Source organism: Astatotilapia calliptera, chromosome 15 (assembly GCF_964374335.1).
Source record: "Astatotilapia calliptera chromosome 15, fAstCal68.1, whole genome shotgun sequence".
Lineage (NCBI taxonomy): Eukaryota > Metazoa > Chordata > Actinopteri > Cichliformes > Cichlidae > Astatotilapia > Astatotilapia calliptera.
The window spans coordinates 36,735,511-36,757,566 of record NC_137436.1 but is presented as its reverse complement, the minus strand read 5'-3'; the positions used below and the strand labels follow the sequence as shown (position 1 = coordinate 36,757,566).

At 43.0% G+C, this 22,056-nt stretch overlaps 1 protein-coding gene across 1 annotated transcript; it reads right to left on the bottom strand.

Moving 5' to 3' along the window:
- Nucleotides 1-362: 362 nt before the first annotated feature.
- Nucleotides 363-21,680, bottom strand: kif14 (kinesin family member 14). The gene is made up of 29 exons (XM_026142459.2): nt 20,439-21,680; nt 20,029-20,283; nt 19,818-19,905; nt 19,622-19,720; nt 19,444-19,496; nt 19,315-19,345; nt 19,022-19,129; nt 18,770-18,886; nt 18,429-18,547; nt 18,160-18,332; nt 17,084-17,231; nt 16,234-16,297; nt 15,893-16,071; nt 15,614-15,716; nt 15,304-15,461; nt 15,063-15,210; nt 14,631-14,777; nt 10,302-10,434; nt 8,066-8,159; nt 7,698-7,833; nt 7,281-7,387; nt 6,327-6,427; nt 5,856-6,086; nt 5,455-5,642; nt 4,619-4,771; nt 4,037-4,159; nt 3,829-3,903; nt 2,353-2,503; nt 363-2,187 (listed from the first exon to the last, which is right to left on the bottom strand). The coding sequence occupies exons 1-29, from the start codon at nt 21,437-21,439 to the stop codon at nt 1,826-1,828; spliced, it is 4,845 nt and encodes a 1,614-aa protein (XP_025998244.2). The 5' UTR covers nt 21,440-21,680; the 3' UTR covers nt 363-1,825.
- Between the last annotated feature and the right edge of the window lie 376 nt (nt 21,681-22,056).

Sequence of the window (22,056 nt, the reverse complement as noted above, 5' to 3'; positions counted from 1 at the left end):
ACCTTAAACACGGGAAATAGTGAGGAGAGGTGAAAGAATGGCACGGACAGACAGCTCTCTCTCACGCGTCTGTATTGAGTGAAGGAGGAGGCGCGCATGTGCTGCTGGCTGCAAAACAACAAATAAAACAATAATAAAGGCATGACATGAAATATAAGGAACAGAGATGTACAACTCCAAAACTAATCAAATTTATGATCCACCACAATGACACAAAGAATCAAAGGCATTCCGATGTGTGTGGATGTGCACTTGTGTAATATTGTTCACCCTAAATTTGACCCTAATGAGTTTAATATGAGTGAATTAAAGAAAATGTTAGTTTTGGAGAATTTTGAAATTATGAAACTGAGTCATAAAACTTTTTGTGCATTTGTTTATTTTTTCCTTACACACCCTGTCAAGCTTTTCTCTGTATAGTCATGCCATAGGTTTGGGAGCAAACAAGAAATTGATTAAAATGTTCTCTTTCATTTGAACAATTATCAACTTCATATATATTCAAGCAGTGTTTTTATAGCTTTTTTAACCCTTGCCTCTCTCCTCACTGGGCTATGGAACATGCAAATATCTTTATGTTTAAATTATAACTCCACATTCTAATCTGACATTTCATTCTATACTCAGCGGACCTGTCAAATGTACAAATATGACTGTGGAATTTGTATAAAATTCGATATGTGATTTACATATTTAATCTTTTATGCAAAGTTTTATCAAGATCACTCTTTTCATCCAGGAGGAAATAAGGAACACACATACATAAAATCTTTATAGTATGATGATTACCCTTAGAAAAGTGGTCCAAAGGCATAATGTTGCATAATGATATTTCAGTTTAAACATGGAAAAAAAAAGGATATTAATCTCACGCAGATTTGGATGTTGAACTGGAGCAATGATGCTGGGCAAGACTAGTTTTTAGCATCTGTGTATACCTGTGCTGTTAGACCAGCAGAAGAATAAAACTAGGTCTGATTTTAATTCAACAAAGTCTTATTTTATTATGAGTGCAGTCTTAACCACAGCTCCATGGTTTATTGAGCAGCATCCTTCAAGATAAAAGGTTTGGATCTTTGCAAAATCAAACCATGTGCATATATTTTTGAAGTACAAGTAGCATTTTTTTTTTTTTTTTTTTAAACCAAGTCATATAAAGGACTAAATAAAAAAACAAAAGTAACCAACACGATTAAAAACTTTGCCCTGTTAAAGTATGTGTATTGAGAAGAAACCCCAAATATACAAGTCTCTCCTGAGTGCAAATTTTACAGTACGAGTTATTCAATGTACAAAAGCAATATTGATCCAAACATGACAACAAAATGACTTCATGCAAGAAAGAAAACATGTGGGTAATCAAGACCTTTAACAAAATGTTGTACCTAAGGTGCTGACTATTGAATCTGCATGTTGGAACTAATAAGAAAAACCAGCAGTAAAATTATTAAATGCTTCTGAAAAAAATATATAAAGTAAAGGAGCAAAAACCTGGCACAGCACATCTTTACAGCTAGTTACTCCTAATGCTGTTAATCTGCTAATTGTAATGCTATACACATTCTGGTGGCTTAAATGTTTAACAAAACACTTGATTTTTATTAAAATAAATGTGAACCGCTGAAAAGCAACATTTTTACTAAGCTAGGGAAATCAGTTTGAATATTTTAACAACAGCTGCCTTTACAGAACATTAGAAGTAAGACAAATTAGAGGAACTACTGCTCTGGTGTGCAGATGGTTGTGTAAATACAGCTTGTAGATGCTATACTGCAGTTTTCCTGTTACCAGTCTGTAAAACAGCATGTGATACGACAAATAAAGACTATACCCAGTGCGGGCTGCTGTTAGACTGCACACCTGGAGCGAGGGCGTACACAATCTTGCTCACAACTCGATGTCTAACAGTACTGTGAGTGGCAGCTCTCTCTTTGGCTGAGCTTTCTTCTTCTGTATCCTTTTCAAAACTAGCTGAACTTCTGCTCTCTCCCTCCTCCTGCTGGTTCCAGAGAGAGGACAAGGACTCCAGGGTCGAGTGGAGCTCATCTCGTGCAGACATTACGGTCTGAAGACAGGGAAGCTGCAGGGTTGGGGCCCCAATTCCATCCTTGGAAAGGCCGGTGATCAGCTCGTCAACAGCCTTGGCAGAAGAGGAGATCGTATCTCTGCAGCTTTTGAAGTCTTTTCCTAGGAGGAGGGCACCAGGGACAGACTGGTCAACCATCCTTAAATCTACCAACACTGCTGCCACTGAACTATCAGAAAATAATTTGTAAGAGCTAGTGTTGGCCTTTGCCCATCAACGAAGTACATTAGTGTAAGTGTTTTGACACTGTGAATCAAAAGCTTTACCTCGTAAGGCTGTAGACAGAGATGAATGCAACTGTCTAATGGCTTGGTTCAGCTGGAACAGTTTGGTTGATGTCGTCCTCAGTTTCTGCAAAAGTAAAGCCAAAGCGTCCTCCTCCCCTTCCTCTGCCTCCTGTGGTTCCGATTCCCTCTCCTGTTTGCAGACATTAGCACTTACACATAATGACAACAAGACTGCAAACAAACAGGACATGCTTGTAACTTCATCTGTTAAATTACATACAAAACACAACAAAGATCCTACTATAATGTGTAGAAATTTACTATTAACTAAATGCAACCAGTTTTGACTCCTGTATTTTGCTTAAGTTATATTTTAACGGGTGAGCAGAATAGATTTTACACAAAAAGTGAAATAAAAGAATTGCAGCCAGTGCCTGAATCACTACAAGTTGAAAATATTTTGGGTTCAAGCCTCTGCTACATTTACCAATAGTGAGAAAAACACCCTGAAAATAGCTTTTGGAGGATATAACTCAGTTTTATTTGACTACAATAACACTGTGGACAGCATAAAGCCCAGCTGCCTACATGTGTCATGTATTGGTTTGAAAAGGTAAAAAGGCCAAAACAAAACCTGCTACTTTGTGTGGCTAAGATAAGGACAAACAAGCCTGTTAGCTGTGACTTATGCCCCTTCATTCAACACATTCATTATGTGAACGATCACCGAGGGATGACCGCAGAGAGATAAGCTTACGGCACACTAAGCTTTACAGGAGCAATAAAGGCTGAGTGGCATCTTTAATGGGGCTGTTGTGGCAGCGAGTCTTAATCCGTAACATTTAAGCCTGTGTCAAGACGGAGGATCGTTTTTAACCTTTACCTACAGGATGCTCAGCTGAGCGTGCACTGTTGTCTTTTTGCTCTGGTTAAACCAAAACAAGTGCCAGGACTTTTGTAATGAAGCTCCACAAAGCAGATAACAAATGCCATTTATTCCCTCCCCCAAGTTTGACACATATTTTTTAATGATTACATTCTTAATAAAAATAAAAAATAAAAAAAAAGATAATGAAACAATAGAGGCTAAAAAAAAGAAATTTAAGCTGCATTATGTTGTAGATCTGATTGTGAAAAAAACTAAAGGGTTTAGAGAAGGGGTGTCAAACATAAGGCCTGGGGGCAAGAATCGGCCGAGCGAAGACCTGAAACTGGCCCAGTAGAGAGCTTTAGAAAAAAATATGAAGGAGTATGTAAATGTTCAACTTCTAACTGCATTTTCTTAGGTTTTACAGCTTTTCCCATCCACTCCTACTGCCATAAAGTCATTAGTTAAGAGATAAACAATTAAATGACGGGAAAATTACAGTTTTTCCACTTTTGGTGCGCTTGCAGTAAATTAAAAAACAAACATTTATAATTACAGGACAGTCTGTGCAATGAAAAGGAGTTGGACGTCCCTGGTTTAGAGGCTACAGATTGTGATTTTTAATGGATTCTGTTGATGAAACTTACCAAAATATGGCAGTACATGTAGCTCTCCAGAGCACGAGCTAAATCAAGAGTCTTTGATTTAAGGCTCTGGAGGACCTGCGTGTAAAGATGACAGGTATCATGGGTAGCAACTCAATAAGCACTTTAAAAACACACCAGATATAGCATTTCTGTGATATAAATGAGCACAAAAAGGCACGACATTTTAAATAAGTGCGTGATCTCTTACTGAGCTTCTGGGATAGGACAGTTGAGCCTCTCTCAGCATTTCCCTCGTGATGGTGAGGCTCTCCTCCAAGAGAGATCGGACACCCTTACCAGTTCCCTTCATTAGACACGTGACCACTGAAGGCTAACGATTAAAAAAAACAAAAGGACACAAATGACTTTTTATGACCACATTATTCCAGTCAGTTACCAGAGCTACAAAGAATGACAGATTTCAGATTAATTTTCAAACAAACTTTCACCCTTCCAAGATTAATGGGCAGCAACAATTCCAGTGGAAGCAGTAAGGGTGGACTTGGTTTTAACCACTCACAGCTTCTACATTTCGGCTTAATTTTTGTTAAATAAATAATGACAGTGTGTGGTATCATGTTTTATTATTCATATCAGGTTTATGACCTGTTAAGGACCAGATAATTAATTACATCCCAATACATAAAACCTTAGCATTGGTGCACCGTGTTACCATGGCTGTACCTTACACTCACATTCATACAGTTAATAGTTGTGATGAGGGGGCATGAGTAGAGTGGCCCACAGTGCCCAAACAGAGACCTCCCAGCTAAATTATTGGTGGTCTTACCTTGCCCATAGCCTGGGCGCCCAGTCCCGTGACATTCAATGACATGCCTGTCACTACTGCCATGTGTCCAAGCGCAAGTAAAGTTTTATCCAGGCACTGACTAGTTTTCCTTCGGGCTTCTTTCACCATCGATGTGATCTCAGATTCGCAACCCTGGATGTGAGGGCGGGAGAGGAATGTTTCACTCAGCATCGAGTCGGCACAAACAAACTGATACACAGGTTCAGTTCACATTTATTTAATAGTGAATCAATGCAAGCAAGAGAGCACAACAGCCAACAAAGTCTGAAGGGGCAGTAAATAAATTAAAATGCTAGAAAAAATTAAAAGTAAGGATCGAGAGGGGAAAATTGTGTGTTTAGGTGCTGAGAGTGGTAAGGAATTTAGATTTAGTTTCCATATATTCATGTTCTGTTTGGGGCTTCAAGGTTGAGAATTCCCTCAGCTTTGCCATTTCCATAGACAGAGCTCAAACAGCTCAGAGCTAAGACCCGTCAATCAATGCTCTGTATTTTGATTAGCCACCCGTCTCCAAACTACGCAAAATTGAAAATCATTTGTCAGCTTAGATTTTGCACTCTTTTTGACTCATTCATATACTGCAAATGCCAGAAAACCCAGACATCATGTCAATGCATAGCCTTTAACTTTAAAAAAAAAAAAAAGGCTTGATTTGCCTGAACTCAAAATGGGCGGAGTGTAATGATTAGAGAATAATGATACAATCTGCATGTAGGCTGGCTTAGCCTTTTATCGTCACCAAGCAGAAACCTCAGTTTGAAACTTGTGTACTGTCACTTTAACGTGTGATACCTTTGGGTATTTTTTTTCCTCACCTGAATCAACATCTGGAAGAACCCTCCCATCTTCTTGACTTGGCTTTTAAGTTCCTCAGCAATCGTGTAGAGCAGACCGGAGGAGGGTTTAACACTGGCCAACCACTGCATGGTAACAAACACTGCATTCTCTATGGCTGTCGTGGCCTTCACCAACTCAGTTTGTGCCACCAAATTACCCACAAACACTGCAAAAAAGAAACCACCAAAAAGCACCACAATAAAAGTTTGTGCCCAATAAACACCAGGCCACTTTTATGAATGTGGCCTGGTCATACATGCCTTTTGGCTCAGCTCTTACCTTGGCAGAGGACGAATATCCACAAATTATTCTTCTAATCATTACCTATCCATCGGTAGCTATTGATTTACTAATGTCTATGAAGTTGACTGGAACTCACCACTATCCTGGCTGTCATCATCCAGACTGTCGTATAGGTCAGATATAGTTTGGACAGCCATGTAGACCAGGTTTAGATCTGAGATTAACCGATCTGCCATGCTCTCCTCCGACCCTGTAGAACTACGCAGACGGGCCAGTGATTGGCCAACTAGCTCCTTGCAGATGCCAGGCATCCCAGGGTCTGAGATGCTGGAATGGAGGGAGGGGGATTTGGTCACACCCATTAACCCTGGGTCAGACACAGAGAAGAGTGGGTGATGATCATTTGTCACAAAAAGCAAATGTAGTCGAGTGTTTAACAGCTGTAGCACTGAATGCTGCATGCAGGTCTGAAAATTTATATTCATGTAACAATGTCGCATTTTAGAAAGACAACAAGAGGCAGCTTTTCGCCACTCAATTCCACCGACATTTGCCTTTTAAGAACACGACGTTTAATATTTTATGCATATTTACTTGTGTTTCTTACCAGCAGACTGTGAGGAGCCACTGTGGAGGCTCTGAATGGGATGCACCCGGATCTCGTAGAGACGCCCTGAGATCCTTCTGCTCTTCAGCAAACTCCTGCTTCTAAAGCCAAACCAACCAGAAACCCACTTGGTACCGCTGCCAACGTTCAACATTTATACTGACTTTTTCTTTAGACACAGGAGAATAAACTTTACTTGCAAGAGAAACCCAGAGGTGGAAAGGTCAGTAAATAGAGATGATTGTTTAGGCAAAGGTTTATTGGAGTAAAAGAGCAATATGGTGGAGCCCCAGAGCCTGTGCAGTGTTTCATTTGGCTGTGCCTAATGGTAGTTTGGGAACACCAGGACTGCTTGACAAGAATAACCACAATGTGAGGGGGAATATATTCTGCATGTACAGCAGGTGCTGTGTGTGTGTGTCCTCCATACCGCTCCCAAACAAACACCTTGGCCTGACCTGCATGCGAAAATTAATAAACACAAGAAATACACCAAAGAGGGGAATATTTTTGGGTAGAAAGTTTTCAGGAAAAGAGAGAAAACAGGACTGTTTAACTATCAAGAAATATGTGCCAGGTTGTAAATCACAATGTTGGAAACTGGGAGGGCTGTGAAAATAACTCAAGTATTCCAAATTTACTTGAAGTATTTACCATCACTCAACTTTCCACATACGAAAAGTAAAACATTTTTTTTAAAAAGGGAACTGTTTTTGTGGCACGCTTTGTGTCCACAGAGAGAGGGTCAATGCAAATCAGTGCAAAAATGCTCACGTCTATTTTTTCCTTCCTAAAAGCTCTGATGAAGATGAAATTTAAGGTACACTGACACACACACCCTTCCCTAAGGGACAAGCAGTGTTTTTAAAAACTTTCCCACCTCCATATTTAATCTTATGTAAATGTAAGATGCTAGGAAGAAGGATTTATGGATAGGAGGAGCTGGATAATTACCTTCGTCGAGAAAAGGAGGCAGCGGAGGAAGAAGAGGCTGATATATCTTGCTCCCACTCATCATCGGGGTCGTAAAACACATTGTCATCTTTAGAGCTGGAATCCCCCTGTGGTGAATAAACTCCTGATGACATGTCCACTCTCATTTACTCAGCTTAATGAGAAAAGCATCGCAAAGTGAGGCAGCATCCCTCTGTCGGGCATAAAACAATCCATTCTGGACTATAAATGAGGTCAAACACTTAGGAAATTTGCAAGTGACTGGAGCTGATGTCAGGCTCTGAATTTGCAAAACAAGGAAGAGTCGTGCAGGCTGAACAGGTGTGCTATGTCTTACTAGAACACAGGTTAATGTGAGAAAGACATGATAGCAAAAAAAGGTTATGAATTTGAACGCAGAATTGATCCCAGACTTACCCGTTCGAGCTCCCTCATGGCAGCAATGTTATTTTGGAACTTTTCCAGACACCAGAAAGTGGCAATTCCCAGCTTTGTGTTTTGAACTCGCACCTGCAGCACACCACCGCACTTCTCATTCTCCGAGCTCTCATGTCTAAAACAGGAGAGTAAAGTCAATAAAAATAATAAGGTCAGAGGTTAACAGCAGCCACGTGTTCATTTACAGCTGTATTTTAGGGAGTAGCTAAATACAAAGACTGGATATAGGTTTACATGCTTTTACTTTTTTTTTTTTTTTAATGCCACTGGTTTCTTCATCATTTTTGTGTTTACATGATGCATAATAAAAAAATATCTGCGACTTTTGCCCATCCTTTCTTTCCTACCTGCTGAACACTGTGTGTTTCTTCAGTTTAGCACTGATTTTATTGGCTTCCTCAATCATCAAGGACAACTTCATGGCATCCCACTGTGGAGAGACTGCGACAGAGAAATGAAACATTACCTTCAACTAGGACTGGGCGATATATATCGAGTTTTTAAATATATTGAAATATTTTTATATGATATATGAGATGTGATAATATTGTTTATATCGATATAGTCTATGTTATGTTATAATTATACTTGTGGAGCCACAAGTTTGCCTCTCTTTCGTCCACTTTTGTCTCCACGCAACGTTACTCTGCCTCTCTCTACTTCACTGAACACAACTCCCCCTCCCCTATCGCTTCACCTGCAGGCAACAACAAGATCAGCTATCAAAGAGGAGCTGGTCGGTAAAAAGAAAACATTTGGCGATTACTATTTTACTGCTGGTAGCAGTAATCTCGTTAGAATGACGTTAACGCCATAACTGCATTAATGCGGCAAATCTCCGTTAATGAGTTACCGCGGATCGCCCCGAGCATGGGGCTGGATGGCATCAACGTGTTAACGAGCTAACAGCTCTCACACGTTGACGCCATGCAGCCCCATGCACGGGGGCTGCACGGCCTAAAATTCTTTCATTTTCTCAAAACTCGACAGTGCACCTTATGTATGAGTTCTGGTTGTGCTTACTGATCGCGAACCGCTTTTATGTGTTACATTACGGCTACCGTAGTCAGGAGCCTCGTGGAGTACTACGTACTGTACTTCAACGTAATATTACCGTATTGTGTGCGTTTAAGGACCACAAATGGCACCTGTTCATAGACGTGGTTACAACAAGGATTTCAAACTCCAGGCTGTCAGTCACGCAGTAGAACTTGGGAACAGAGCAGATGCGAAATTTGTCTTTGTTATTATGCTCAGGGTCTGTTAGTTTACATTTTGACTGCACAATTGTGAGCTTTTTGTTATGCACAAAAACAACATTGTTTTATTTTATTTATGGAGCATTATTATTTAATAAATGCTGATAATTTATTTCTGAGTAATTTTTTCATGTACATCTACGCTGTATGTTAATAAAAGTGCCAGTGTGAGATCTGGGACAGTGTGACTAAGAACTCTCTTTTTGTTGTTACTTTATGGCTTTAAAAAAATATCGAGATATATATCGCCATCCAGCTAAAGAATATCGAGATATGAATTTTTGGTCATATCGCCCAGTCCTACCTTCAACTAATAGCCCAGAGTTAAATATCATTTGGCTCAGATGATCTTTACTTAGCAGTACAAGACAGTACACAGCAGGGATTCACTGTAAAAAGGAACAGTTGAAATAAGCTACTCACTGGCTATTGCACTCATTTCCACCAACAATTCTCAAAGACCTTATAAGGAATTACAGTAAGATGCAGATCGCTGTGCTCCACATTCTACCGATTAGGGTTGAGAGGCTCATAAACTCCGACATTGCATCCATTCATCTAATATGATCCTCGTACAAACAAATGAACAGAATAAGAGGGCAGCATAATGGTCAGACTCCCCAACACTCCTTACCAAAAAGTCATTTTAACGCAACATTGTCTCGAGTCAAATAAAACCATTGGCTATAAAAGGAGCATCTTAGAGGGGCTTAGAAAATAAGATGGGCAGAGGTTCAACTATCTGCTCCTGTGTCTAATGTTTGTAAAAAAGAAAAACCAACAAATATACTATTATTATAAGACTCCAGGAACCTGAAGAAATATGTGCACAAGGGACAAGGCCAAAGATTAATGCTGAACACCTGTGATCGTCAGGTCTTCAGGCAGCACTGCATTAAAAACAGGCACGATTCAGTCATGGAAATCATTGTCTGTAAACACTGTATGCTGTGTCAAAGAAGAAGCTAACGGCAGTGGGCCAAAGCTCTTCTAAAATGGTCCGAGGCAAAGTGGAAAACTGTTCTGTGGTTAGACAAATTGAAATTTGAAGTTCTTTTAGATAAATGTGGAAACCATTTCTAAACTGGTCTAAAGAGGAGACAGACCATCTGGCTAGTCATCGCCGCCTAGTTCAAAAGCCTGCATCTCTAATAATATGGAGGCCCATTAGTGCTTTACATATTTACTAAGGATTATATGCCTTCAGTGTACGTTGATATAGTGGCAAACAGCTTTTCTCTAATGCTTCTGCTGCTCAGGACAACTCTGCTTACACGATGTGATCCTTACTCCCAAACACGTTCAGTGTTGACTTAACTCTTACCATGTTGGGGCGTATGGTTTTCCCTTAAAGCTCTTTTCTTCTGAATCTCCTCCAGCTCCTTGCCAATCTTTTTCTTTTCCGCCTCCAGGGCCTCGACAATCCTCGCTTGGCGCACACGATGCTCTTCCATAGCCTTGAGTGAGTCATGGTAATGTAAACAACATTAAAAACCATCAGGGTAAAACATTCCGCCTGAAGCCAAGCTCCACGGTGGCTCAAAACGCATCCCAAATGGTTAAACATAAAGCCCAGAGTCAGCATATTTGCTAATGCTCATACATAACATCAGAAAACATGAGGATGAGCGAACGAAAGAGGAGATATAATTAATGAATATAGATTTCCTGTATGCCTACTTCCAGAAAAGCGAGAAGATGACTGCTTGAAAATATCACACATTTCGCCCACCTACTCCCTCCCGCCTACAGTCATAGGGGAAATAAAAGAAAAGGCAACAGTCTCTTTCTGGAAAACCTGATGGTACGGCGCACATTCCTGAGCTATTTTCACTTTCATCCATAAAAAAAATGCCATCAAAAAGTGATTGTTCAAAGTCCTGTTTAATTTTGCCCAATTCCCCTGCAAGGCCGTCTCCACCTGTACCTCATAATGTAGCACCTGAGATCCAAAGGGTTGCAAACACACAAAACCTTCACACAGGAGGCTTCCCATAAAGGCCGACTGGCCAAATGTAAATTGGGTGTGTAATTTATATATATATATATATATATATATATATATATATATATATATATATATATATATATATATATATATATATATATATATATATATATATATATATATATATATATATATATAGAACAGAGGATCGCAAGTTCGATTCCTGCCTGGGGCGTCTGTATCCAGTAAGGGTCCTAAGGCTAGACCCCCTATGCTAAGCAAGCCTACCGCAGACATGAGCGAGACAGATAAATATGAAGGCATGCCGGCTCGGACGTCGCCCGGATCAACAAGGTCCGCGTCAGGTGTTGAGGAACCAGGGCACCCTGACGAAAAGTGGGCTACTGGAACAAGAAGGCATCGGTGGGCAAGGGACGAAAACAGGGCGTTGTTGGAATGCTACTACGCAAGTAACCCCGGCGGAAGGGGCTACATGAATAGGATGAGGGACCTATGGATTCTTCGATACCCAACATCCACAATGACGGCGAAACAACTAGTAGCTCAGTGTTCCAACATTCGAAAGAAGGGACTGCTCTCACAGCTAGAGATTGACGAGGTACAACACAAATGCTACGGCAAGGAGGAGTCAGGACGCCAGGTCAGGGGGGCGATATCATCACCCCCACCCGAGATTGGGTACATAGCCCCAAGTGCGATAGGAGAAGGATCGTTGAGTGCGAGAGGAACTGACCTGAAAAATAGGATCATGGCCAAGCTTGAAACCTCGATCCCCCGTAGCCGGTTACCAAGATTACGTGAAGTACCCTCAGAAGGTCTGCTAGATGATGTTAATGCAGCACTACGGGCAATACCTACAACCACGATTACCGACACTAACAAGCTGATCTACAATACGGCAGCAGTGATCAGTGAGATGCTTGGCTACACGTTGAACAGCGACAAGGGGCAGTACCCTCCATGGAGAAGGAGGCTAGAGGGCAAGATCAAAGTAGCACGGAGGGAGGTTAGCCAACTAACGGAGTTACAGAAAGGTGCGACAAATAAGGTGCCTAAGAAATACAGCAAGCTGTCCATACCTGAGGCCTTGGAAACTGCCAAGCAAAGACTCACAGCCTTGGCCAGCCGCTTGAGGAGGTACACCAGAGAGATAGAAGGCAGGAGAATAAACCAGCTGTTCTCCACAGAACCAGCAAAGGTGTACTCTCAGTGGCAAGGGAACAATAAGAGAACAGCACCACCAAGGCTGGAGACGGAGCAATACTGGAAGAGCATATGGGAGAAGGATGCAACCCATAACGGCAATGCTCAGTGGCTAGAGGATCTGAGGGCAGACCACAGTGACCTCCCTGAACAGGGTCCAGTAACCATCACAGTGGCAGATATCCAAGAAAGAGTCTCCAGTATGAAGAGTTGGACAGCACCAGGGCCCGACATGGTTCACGCCTACTGGCTGAAGAAGCTAACTGCACTCCACGAGCGTCTGGCAGCACAAATGAACCAGCTGCTAGTTAACGAGAGACACCCGGAATGGCTAACTGAAGGCCGGACGGTCCTGATCCCCAAGGACCCCAAGAAGGGACCGGTCCCCTCCAACTACCGACCAATAACCTGCCTCAGTACTACATGGAAGCTCCTGTCAGGCATCATATCGGCTAAGATGAACAGGCACATGGGTCAATACATGAGCGGGACACAGAAAGGAATTGGCAAGAATACCAGAGGCGCAAAACACCAGCTACTGGTAGACAGAACAATCAGCCGAGACTGCAAGACCAGACTGACCAACCTGTGCACTGCCTGGATTGATTACAAGAAGGCCTATGACTCAATGCCCCACAGCTGGATACTGGAATGCCTAGAATTGTACAAGATCAATGGGACCCTAAGAGCCTTCATCAGGAACTCAATGGGGATGTGGCGTACAACACTAGAGGCCAACTCCAAGCCCATAGCACAAGTCACCATCAAGTGCGGGATCTACCAAGGAGATGCTCTGTCCCCACTGCTGTTCTGCATAGGCCTGAACCCCCTCAGTGAGATCATTAACAAGACTGGCTACGGATACCGACTACGGAACGGAGCAGTTGTCAGCCACCTCCTGTACATGGATGACATCAAGCTGTATGCCAAGAGTGAACGAGACATCGATTCACTGATCCACACTACCAGGCTATACAGCAATGACATTGGAATGTCGTTCGGACTGGAGAAGTGTAGTCGGATGGTATCAAAGAGAGGGAAGGTAGTCAGAACTGAGGGGATTGAACTACCAGAAGGCAACATTGCAGACATAGAGGACAGTTACAAGTACCTGGGGATCCCGCAGGCAAATGGGAACCATGAAGAGGCCGCTAGAAAGGCTGCAACCACCAAGTACCTGCAGAGGGTCAGGCAAGTCCTGAGGAGTCAGCTGAATGGTAAGAACAAGATCCGGGCCATCAACACGTACGCCCTGCCCGTGATCAGGTACCCTGCTGGGGTAATAGGCTGGCCAAAGGAGGAGATAGAAGCCACTGACATAAAGACAAGAAAGCTCCTTACCATGCATGGAGGGTTTCACCCCAAGTCCAGCACCCTGAGGCTGTACGCTAAGCGGAAGGAAGGGGGCCGGGGACTGGTGAGTGTCAGCACCACAGTCCAGGATGAGACAACGAACATCCAAGAATACATTGGGAAGATGGCCCCAACTGACCGAGTGCTCAGTGAATACCTCAGGCAGCAGAAACCCAAGAAAGAGGAGGGAGACGAGGAACCATCATGGAAGGACAGGCCCCTGCACGGTATGTACCACCGGCAGATAGAGGAGGTGGCTGATATCCAGAAATCCTACCAGTGGCTGGACAAAGCTGGACTGAAAGACAGCACAGAGGCACTAATCATGGCAGCACAAGAACAAGCTCTGAGTACAAGATCCATAGAGGCTGGGGTCTATCACACCAGGCAAGACCCCAGGTGCAGGCTGTGTAAAGATGCCCCAGAGACAATCCAGCACATAACAGCAGGGTGCAAGATGCTAGCAGGCAAGGCATACATGGAACGCCATAACCAAGTGGCCGGCATAGTGTACAGGAACATCTGTGCCGAGTATAACCTGGAAGTCCCGAGGTCAAAATGGGAGATGCCCCCAAGGGTGGTGGAGAATGACCGAGCTAAGATCCTGTGGGACTTCCAGATACAGACGGACAAAATGGTGGTGGCTAACCAACCGGACATAGTGGTGGTAGACAAACAGAAGAAGACGGCCGTAGTGATCGATGTAGCGGTTCCGAATGACAGCAATATCAGGAAGAAGGAACACGAGAAGCTGGAGAAATACCAAGGGCTCAGAGAAGAGCTCGAGAGGATGTGGAGGGTGAAGGTAACGGTGGTCCCCGTGGTAATCGGAGCACTAGGTGCGGTGACTCCCAAGCTAGGCGAGTGGCTCCAGCAGATCCCGGGAACAACATCGGAGATCTCTGTCCAGAAGAGCGCAGTCCTGGGAACAGCTAAGATACTGCGCAGGACCCTCAAGCTCCCAGGCCTCTGGTAGAGGACCCGAGCTTGAAAGGATAAACCGCCCGCAGGGGCGTGCTGGGTGGTTTTTTTTTTTTTTTTTGGTTTTTTTTAAAACATGTGCACAAATCAAAATAATCTAGCCCATCCTGTTTTTGTCATTTCCTTAATTTAATCAAAAATCCTAACCTGGGTCTCCATGTGGATACGGAGACGTTTCCTCTGGACATCCACCTCCTGCTCCAACTCCAGCTTGGCAGTTTTGAGCTCTGCCATCTGGCTGGCAACCCTCTGCTTCTCCAACTCCTGTTGGCGCTTCCGCTCATTCTCCTCATTCTGAAGGAACGAAATGCTGGCATTTATCTGCAGTTTGCATAATCTGACAGGGTATGAGAGCGTGCAAAACTCTACTATGTTTAAAGGTTCTTTAAAAATGCACAAGTGTTAAGGAAATACACCTAGCAATTTCAATTTGAGGTTTTAGTTTACAATATTACAGTAAATGAAAATTACAGACTGTCAATAATCTAATACAGGGTTACAATAATAAATGACTGATGATATCATCCAACTGGCCTATTTCTAGATTTTAAAAAAAGAAGAAGAGAAAGTCTCGTATACCAGCTCTCTCTCCAAGGCTCGGATCTTTTCTTCATAGAGCACCTTCTGGTCAGAAAGCTCTTTCTGAGCCACTTCTTTTGCCATCTGGATTCCTTGCATCATCTCCTGCTTTGCTTTAAGATGGGCTTCTTCAATTTCTGCCTCAAGCCTGAGAAACACAAAAATGGGAATTCAGATTTTGAGAGTATGGAATAACATTTTACAGAAAAGCCTCAGTCTGGCCGATTTTCCCTCCACTCACAGCGCTCTTTGAGCTGCAAGGAGCTCGTTTTTAGCAAATTCGAAATCTTTATGACCGTCGCCTTCGCCTGTCCAGCATGACGCTCTCTTCCCAGACTGCACCTCTGCTGGGTGATTAAAGCGGAAGTAGTGATCTCCTCCAAGAATCACCCTGTCGCCCTAGAAGCCGGACAAGAGACACAGATCCAGAGAGAAACCATTTATGAAACGCTTTGGGCCTTGCGTGGACAGACCGTTCCGTTTGATTTACAGAGAGTAACAAAATGAAGCGATAGACGGACAAAAAAGTTAGAACTTGCTGCTTTACTTACATGGTGTAGGACTGTGGATTCAGAGATGAGGTTCCCATTAACAAAAGTCTTGGCGTTTTCCATCGGAATGATGCTGACAGTATCGTGTATGTTGGATATAACACTGAAAAAATATATATATAAAGAAAATAAAAACTATTTTAGGTGAAATGCAAAAAAAGTGGCCAAATATCTTCGTAGGGCTACATATTCCTTGGTTATATCCATCTTGATGCAGGTATTCCACCTGACTGAACAATATGCTACTGTTTTCACCCCTCTCTGAGGAGTTGGTCTTACCAGTGCTGGTCAGCAATGAGGGCGCCAGTCAACTGGATATCGTGACTGGAGTTGGACTTGCCCACCGTAGTGCGACCCTCTTTGATCATGTAGAGAAGCATCTCGGACAGCTGAGGGTCCTCATTCAGATTCACGAGGTTGGGAAGACGGTTGTCCACTTTGAAGGTCACTCCTGCTTTCTGATCACACAGACCAAAAATTATTTATAGAGGGGGGGTTCATCTCCTTTGTTTTCAGCTTCTTCTTTAACAACATTAGTGTTTGAACACGAGCATGGTGGGTGCAGAATGATAGAGAGAGTAGACTAATAAAATGAAGGTTACACCGAAAAAAGAAATTACCTGCAACTCTTTGGTCTCTTCACGCTTGCGAATTTCTGCTTGCTCAAGTTTCTCCCTCCACGCCCTGCCGGAAAATTTGAAAAAAAAAAAAAATAATAATTTATAACCAAAAGCAAAAATGACATAAGAACAAATTCTACCACTAACATCACCCACTGCTAAGTAAACCCCAAGTCATATATTGATATCAGCATTTATAATGGCCGATAAATAAAAAGGTTTTAAAGAAGAGATGGGAGAAACACCCTTCAACCAAGTTAAGAGGGTTGACGTTGCTTAGTTCATCCACCAGAGGGCACTCTGCAGCTTTCCACTTGAGAACACAAGTGTTTAGAAAGCAGCAAAAATAACCAGCTGATCAAAGCAGAGCATAATTTCCATCATTTCCTTCAGGATTAATAAAGTATTTCTGATTCTGATAAATGAGTAGCGCACAACTTCCTGTGATAATAAATCCTGATTATATTGAAAGAGCATTGTCATAATATCTAAATAACCACACATAACAAATATTTTATTTAAAATTTCTATATTAGTTGGGCTCTACTTAACATCTTTGTCATGCTAAAAATGTCTGATTTTTATTTCTAATATCAGAATGTTGAATGTTTTAGCCTAATAAAAATATACACTGGAAAGAAGTAAATCTTGCTGTTATTAGAACTCAATAACAAACTGTATGTATCAAGACTGCACAAATACACAGAAACATATAGATCACTGTAAATATACTATTACTTTGTGTGAGTGTGAAGAATAACTTTAAAACTAGCTTTCATTTGACCCCCTCCACTGCAAAAAGAGAACTGTTCATTTGAGGATTCAGTAGGATTATAGCAGTAATGCTGACCGATTGGCCTCAATCATTTCCCTCTCTTGCTGACAGAGTTTATTCTTCAAGGTGGAGATCTCCTGCTGGAAGAGCCTCACTCTCTCTGGTTCGACACCCTGGGAGCTCATCTGGGCTGCTAGCAGCTTCTCCACCTCTGCCTTTAGCTCTGAAACACACAAAATTCATCCAGATTGTTTCCTACTAAGAAAACTGTTGCAGCAAGATTATGTAAATGTGCAGATATGATGCCACTTTAGAGAGGAATATTCAGATTTGGTCAGCAAACTGCTCGATACTGTCCCTCACTGAAGTTGACTGGTTTGTCTGTCTGAGTCACATTCACTTTGAGCATCTCCCGCTGACAGGCATCGTGAATGAAATCCACAGCAAGAGCTCCCCTTAGTGCTAAAAACGTCAAACAGCAGCGCTATCATCTTATGGAAAAATAATACTTGCATGACAGTTAGCCGCCATGTGCAACTGACAGTGCATAAATATGGCCTGGAGGCAAGGTTAGGGCCAGGCTTTAATTTCAACTGGATAGCGCAAGAGCTGGTGATGGATAAACGGGCCGACAGGCGGGAGGGTGAGTGGTAAAGGAGGAGAGCGAAAGCGATCGGGAGCGAGTGCCTAACAGGAACACAATCACATATAAAGAAAAACACAGGGATGAACAAAAGAGAGAGAGGAAAAAGGCTGATGAAGGAGGAGCTGAAGGACAGACATGAAAATATTTATATGTGTGTGTGTGAGAGAGAGTTCTTACAGTCCAAAAATACTGACTACACCTGTGAAGCTACTCTGTGGTTTTGGTTGTAAAAAAGGAAATACAGGTGTGGCTTTGTGTGTTGAAAGGCAGATGTTCAGGTTTACAAAGAACTACAGGGGAAAAAAGGAAAAAGAATCTCTCATATAAAAATGACTTTCCCTCCCTCTCTTTTTTTAGTTTATAAGGTGACCAAGGATTTGTCCAGGCTCACATGTCAAACCAACACAGTAAGTGTGCCTGAAACCCTGCTTTAGACATAAGGCTTATAAATAGATACCTTTTGTCTACAGTATACAAATTTTTAAGCATGTTATGGATGTCTGACCTCTGATGAGCTTGGCATTGGTGTCCTCATTGACCTTGGCCACATTTATGATTGTGCGGGCTTGCTGGGCATAGCGTAGAGTGCTCAGGCTCTCCTCCACGTTGCTGCCCGCCGGGCTCAGCGTAGCGATCATGGCCGTCTTAGAGTTACCGCCGAGGCTCTCCTTCAACAGCCTGCAGGTGACAATTAGAGGAGAACCGTCACTGTGATTGCTGACAAACAAACAAATACAAATAAAGAAATTGTGCACAAGCACACTGTTCCCTCACCATGTAAGGACAGAGTCTCTGTACGGTATGAAGACTTTCTTCTTGGTCAGCGCTTGTTCTGATAAGGCAGAGATGACCTTTCCGAGCGTCAGCAGTGATTTGTTGATGCTGGCGCCCTCCTATAAAGACATCGTTTTGAATAAAATAAGCATAGAAAAATTAATGAACAGGCCAACAATGCAAAGAAACCAGAGCCTTCTGAGACAAGAGACTGTACTCTGATTTGTGAATGATAAAATTATATACCGTGGTTCACCTAAAAGTCTCCATCTCCAATCTCCAACAAGCAATGATTAACTGCTTAATGACTTAACCACACATGGTAGTTAACATGTGCTCACCCTGAGTCGGTCTCCACTGGTCTGGGCAGAGTGGCAGCGTTCGCTGCCTGCCAGATCGATCAAGTTGATCCTGCTGGTGATACTGTGGTCATGTTCCTCGCCTTCCACAAGCTCAGTCTGCACACACAAACACAAATGGACTCACAGGCACTTAATGTAAGCACGATTCATCCGCTCCCCTGTGCTAACGTATTTTTTTACATAAAAACTCAAAGAGGGAAAAGAGGTGTAAATACACAGTGAAGACAGTACCTTAGTCTGGGTCATGACCAAGGTGAAGACAGAGTGAGATCTGGAGCTCTTGTCATTCATTCCTGTGGCTGCTGTGGCTCTCTGCTTATTGCCGAGCTCCAGCCAGCCCTAAAGAAGAAGAAAAAAGTACTTTAAATTATTATTGATTCTCTGTGTGAAATCTCACTTGAAGATATTCATTTCCATGACAAGCCTTTCAGATTCGGTTAACAGGCTTTTTGTCTGCTTGACACTGAAGACCTAGCTTGTTCTTGAAAGCACCCACTAATAAAAAGACAACTGGTTCATCTTACCTGAACATCATTGTAAGAGCGCACCACATTCCTGTGAAGAAACAGCAAGCTGAGCAATTCTGAAAAAGGTACCATCCAAGAATGTTCAAGCTTTCAGCGAATAAAGAGAGAAAGACGAGATTTTCTTACGCTGAGAGCTCAGCGACATAAGGCCCGTGGACCGGATGCTCTCTCACCCTCAGCTGGAAAACAAATCCAAACAAAGGTTTTCTACATTTTCCCCCCCTGTGTTAAGTCAACCACAGTGGCAAGTTAGCAATAAAAACATGTGGCAGGGATGAGTGTCACTAAACAGCAAACTACTCACGGGCATCGTCCTCTGGTTTGGTTCTTCTCTGGTCACCAGCAGGTCATGGATCTTCTCATTGTACACTTCAAAGTAGCTCATCTCTACATGACATTTGACCTGAGATTCAAAAGGGACCCAAAACAGATCATTTAATTATTTTTCAGATAAAAATGAAATTGGAATAGAAATGTAAAAAAACAAAGAGAGAGCTTACCTCTTCACTTTTTATTGAGGCCAGTTTAGAAAAAAGCTCATGGCAGAATTTTGGGATCACCCCTACCTCCTCCTCAAAACCCATCATCCTGCAAAACAATCAGTCTTAACACATCAAAGTGACAGATTACAGTACAAAAGTAAAAAACAAAACAAAACAAATGACCACATAAGTGAGAACACTGATGTAAATGAAAAGTGAGTCCACTCACGTGTATGATTTACCAGAACCTGTCTGGCCATAGGCAAACAAGCAGGTGTTAAATCCTTCAAAGGCCCTCAGCAGCAGAGGTTTGGCCAGCGTCTCATACACGGTCTGCTGGCAGGCAAAGTTGGAGTCACTGGCATCCACTGAGCAGAAAGAGAAGTCGTAGGTGAAGGAGTAGCTCTGTTTGGACTCTGGATGCTGGACCACAGTCTCCTGGCCATTCATGAAGATGACCTGTGAGGACTTCTCAGCTTTCTCCCTGTAATAGAGCAGAACAAAAAACTTCAGAGATGTGTTGTTTGTCTTTCTTTAAACAAGTAGCATGCCAGTGTTTTATACACAGATTCCAGAACCAGACTTTAATATACTGACAAGGGGGCCTGCTTCTCAGTCACCCAGCAGTTAAACACTAACCTGGCACTGAAGGGGCGGACACGCACAGCCACCGTAACAGCACTGTTTTCCATTTTTAGTAAGTCCTGCTGCTTCAGACCCTCACTGGTACTGGGCAGGATCTGTTCAGGAGGAGCAGGATCGGATGTCCTGACCTGGGTCACGTCTCCCTTTTGGTTCGAGGTCTTTGTCTTTATCACCTGCAGCGTCGTGTCAGGTCTTCGCACACCTGAGGTCGTCTTGCTGATCCGAGGAGCCGGGAAGGGTTTAGTGTTTTCGGCTTGCTGTGCTCGGGGTTTGGGCCTTTCCAGACTGGCAGATTTGACCAACGCTGGCTTGGGAGCTTCTTTCCCTGCCAATCTCTCAAACACGTCTCGTTTGGCAGCGATTCTCTCAAACGGGGTCTTTCTGGTCGGCGTTTTAAAGGTATGGGTCTCGTCTGTGTTTCTACTTGAAGATGAAGAAGAGGAGGAGGTTTTGTTCTGCGCAAACCTCCCTTGTGTTTGCACATGAGTCGCAGTTTCTCTTAAGCTCATTGACCTGAATAAACCAGGTGTCCTCCCGTTTGGTTCACCGAGAACTTTGGGCGTTGACTGCAGGCCACCAGGCTGCCCACGTCCGCTCTTGTCCATGGAGGGAGTCCTGGTCCTGCGCTGCAGAGTCAGTCTCTTCTCCGGAGCTGCTGTGGTGCTTTGGCTGCTGTCTGTCATCGTTTGTTCAGCCGTTTCGGCCCCGGTCTTCCTCTTTGACCGTCTTTGTAGGGTGAGCCGGGCTCGGTAAGGGGTCTGCTGCCCGCTGCCACTCTTTGACAGGGCAGAGACGACATACGTCCTGTTCACCGGACGGCTTTTATCTGATGACCTGCTGTCTTCACATGCAGACTCCCCTGATGCGGTCACACTTTTGCCCAGCGTCGTGTCGGCTATCTTTCGCTCTCGGCCGGGTGTCCTGGACGTTGATGTTGACAGCAGATTGTCGTAATAAGCGGTGTGTTTCCGCCCTTGTACGCTAAATATCGACATGGCTGTGGACTGTTAGAAACCTAAACGGTGTAATTACGAGACAGGCGAGTTAACGGCAGATGCACTTTACACATTTAAAAACCACGTAAATTGGACGTAAGTATGACTCCATATGTTAGTTAAAGGAAAATAAAAATCCATTCGAATAAATTATTACTTGCACTTGCGGAAAAAAAACTTCTTTTGTTTATGTTCGCCTGCTCGCTTCCGCCTCTACCCGCTTCAATTTCAAATCGTCACCGTCACTGGCAGCTGATTGGCTGGATTCTCTGAAAGTGCTACGTCACGTCATGGTCGCGACCTGTAGGCACTTTATGATACCGCTAGATGGCAGCACAATACCGAGCCACAATAAGTAAACTGTGAACGATAGTCATCTCTGAGATTGCGTACCAGTGGAAAAAATGTGCTAGTCATAAGTTCCCATCTAAATTTAGTCCTTTACCGTTAAAATAAACGAAATGTCTCAAACTCCCTAACATCTACTGCGGAAGACAGTGAGATATAAATAAAACATCCAGAGAAACGTTGAGAAAAACTTACCTTTTAGTTGGAATAATATATGAGAATAAAATCAGACTGATTAAAGTTTGTATAAATGGCAGGGTGCGTTCAGT

What these genes read in the sequence shown, in the direction of transcription:
- kif14 (XM_026142459.2), bottom strand. Translation starts at nt 21,439, where the DNA reads ATGTCGATATTTAGCGTACAAGGGCGGAAACACACCGCTTATTACGAC. An exon ending in CTTGCAGCTCAAAGAGCGCT is followed by an intron (nt 15,211 to 15,303) that starts GTGAGTGGAGGG and finishes TGTGTTTCTCAG; the next exon opens with GCTTGAGGCAGAAATTGAAG. An exon ending in GCGCCCAGGCTATGGGCAAG is followed by an intron (nt 4,160 to 4,618) that starts GTAAGACCACCA and finishes TTTAATCGTTAG; the next exon opens with CCTTCAGTGGTCACGTGTCT.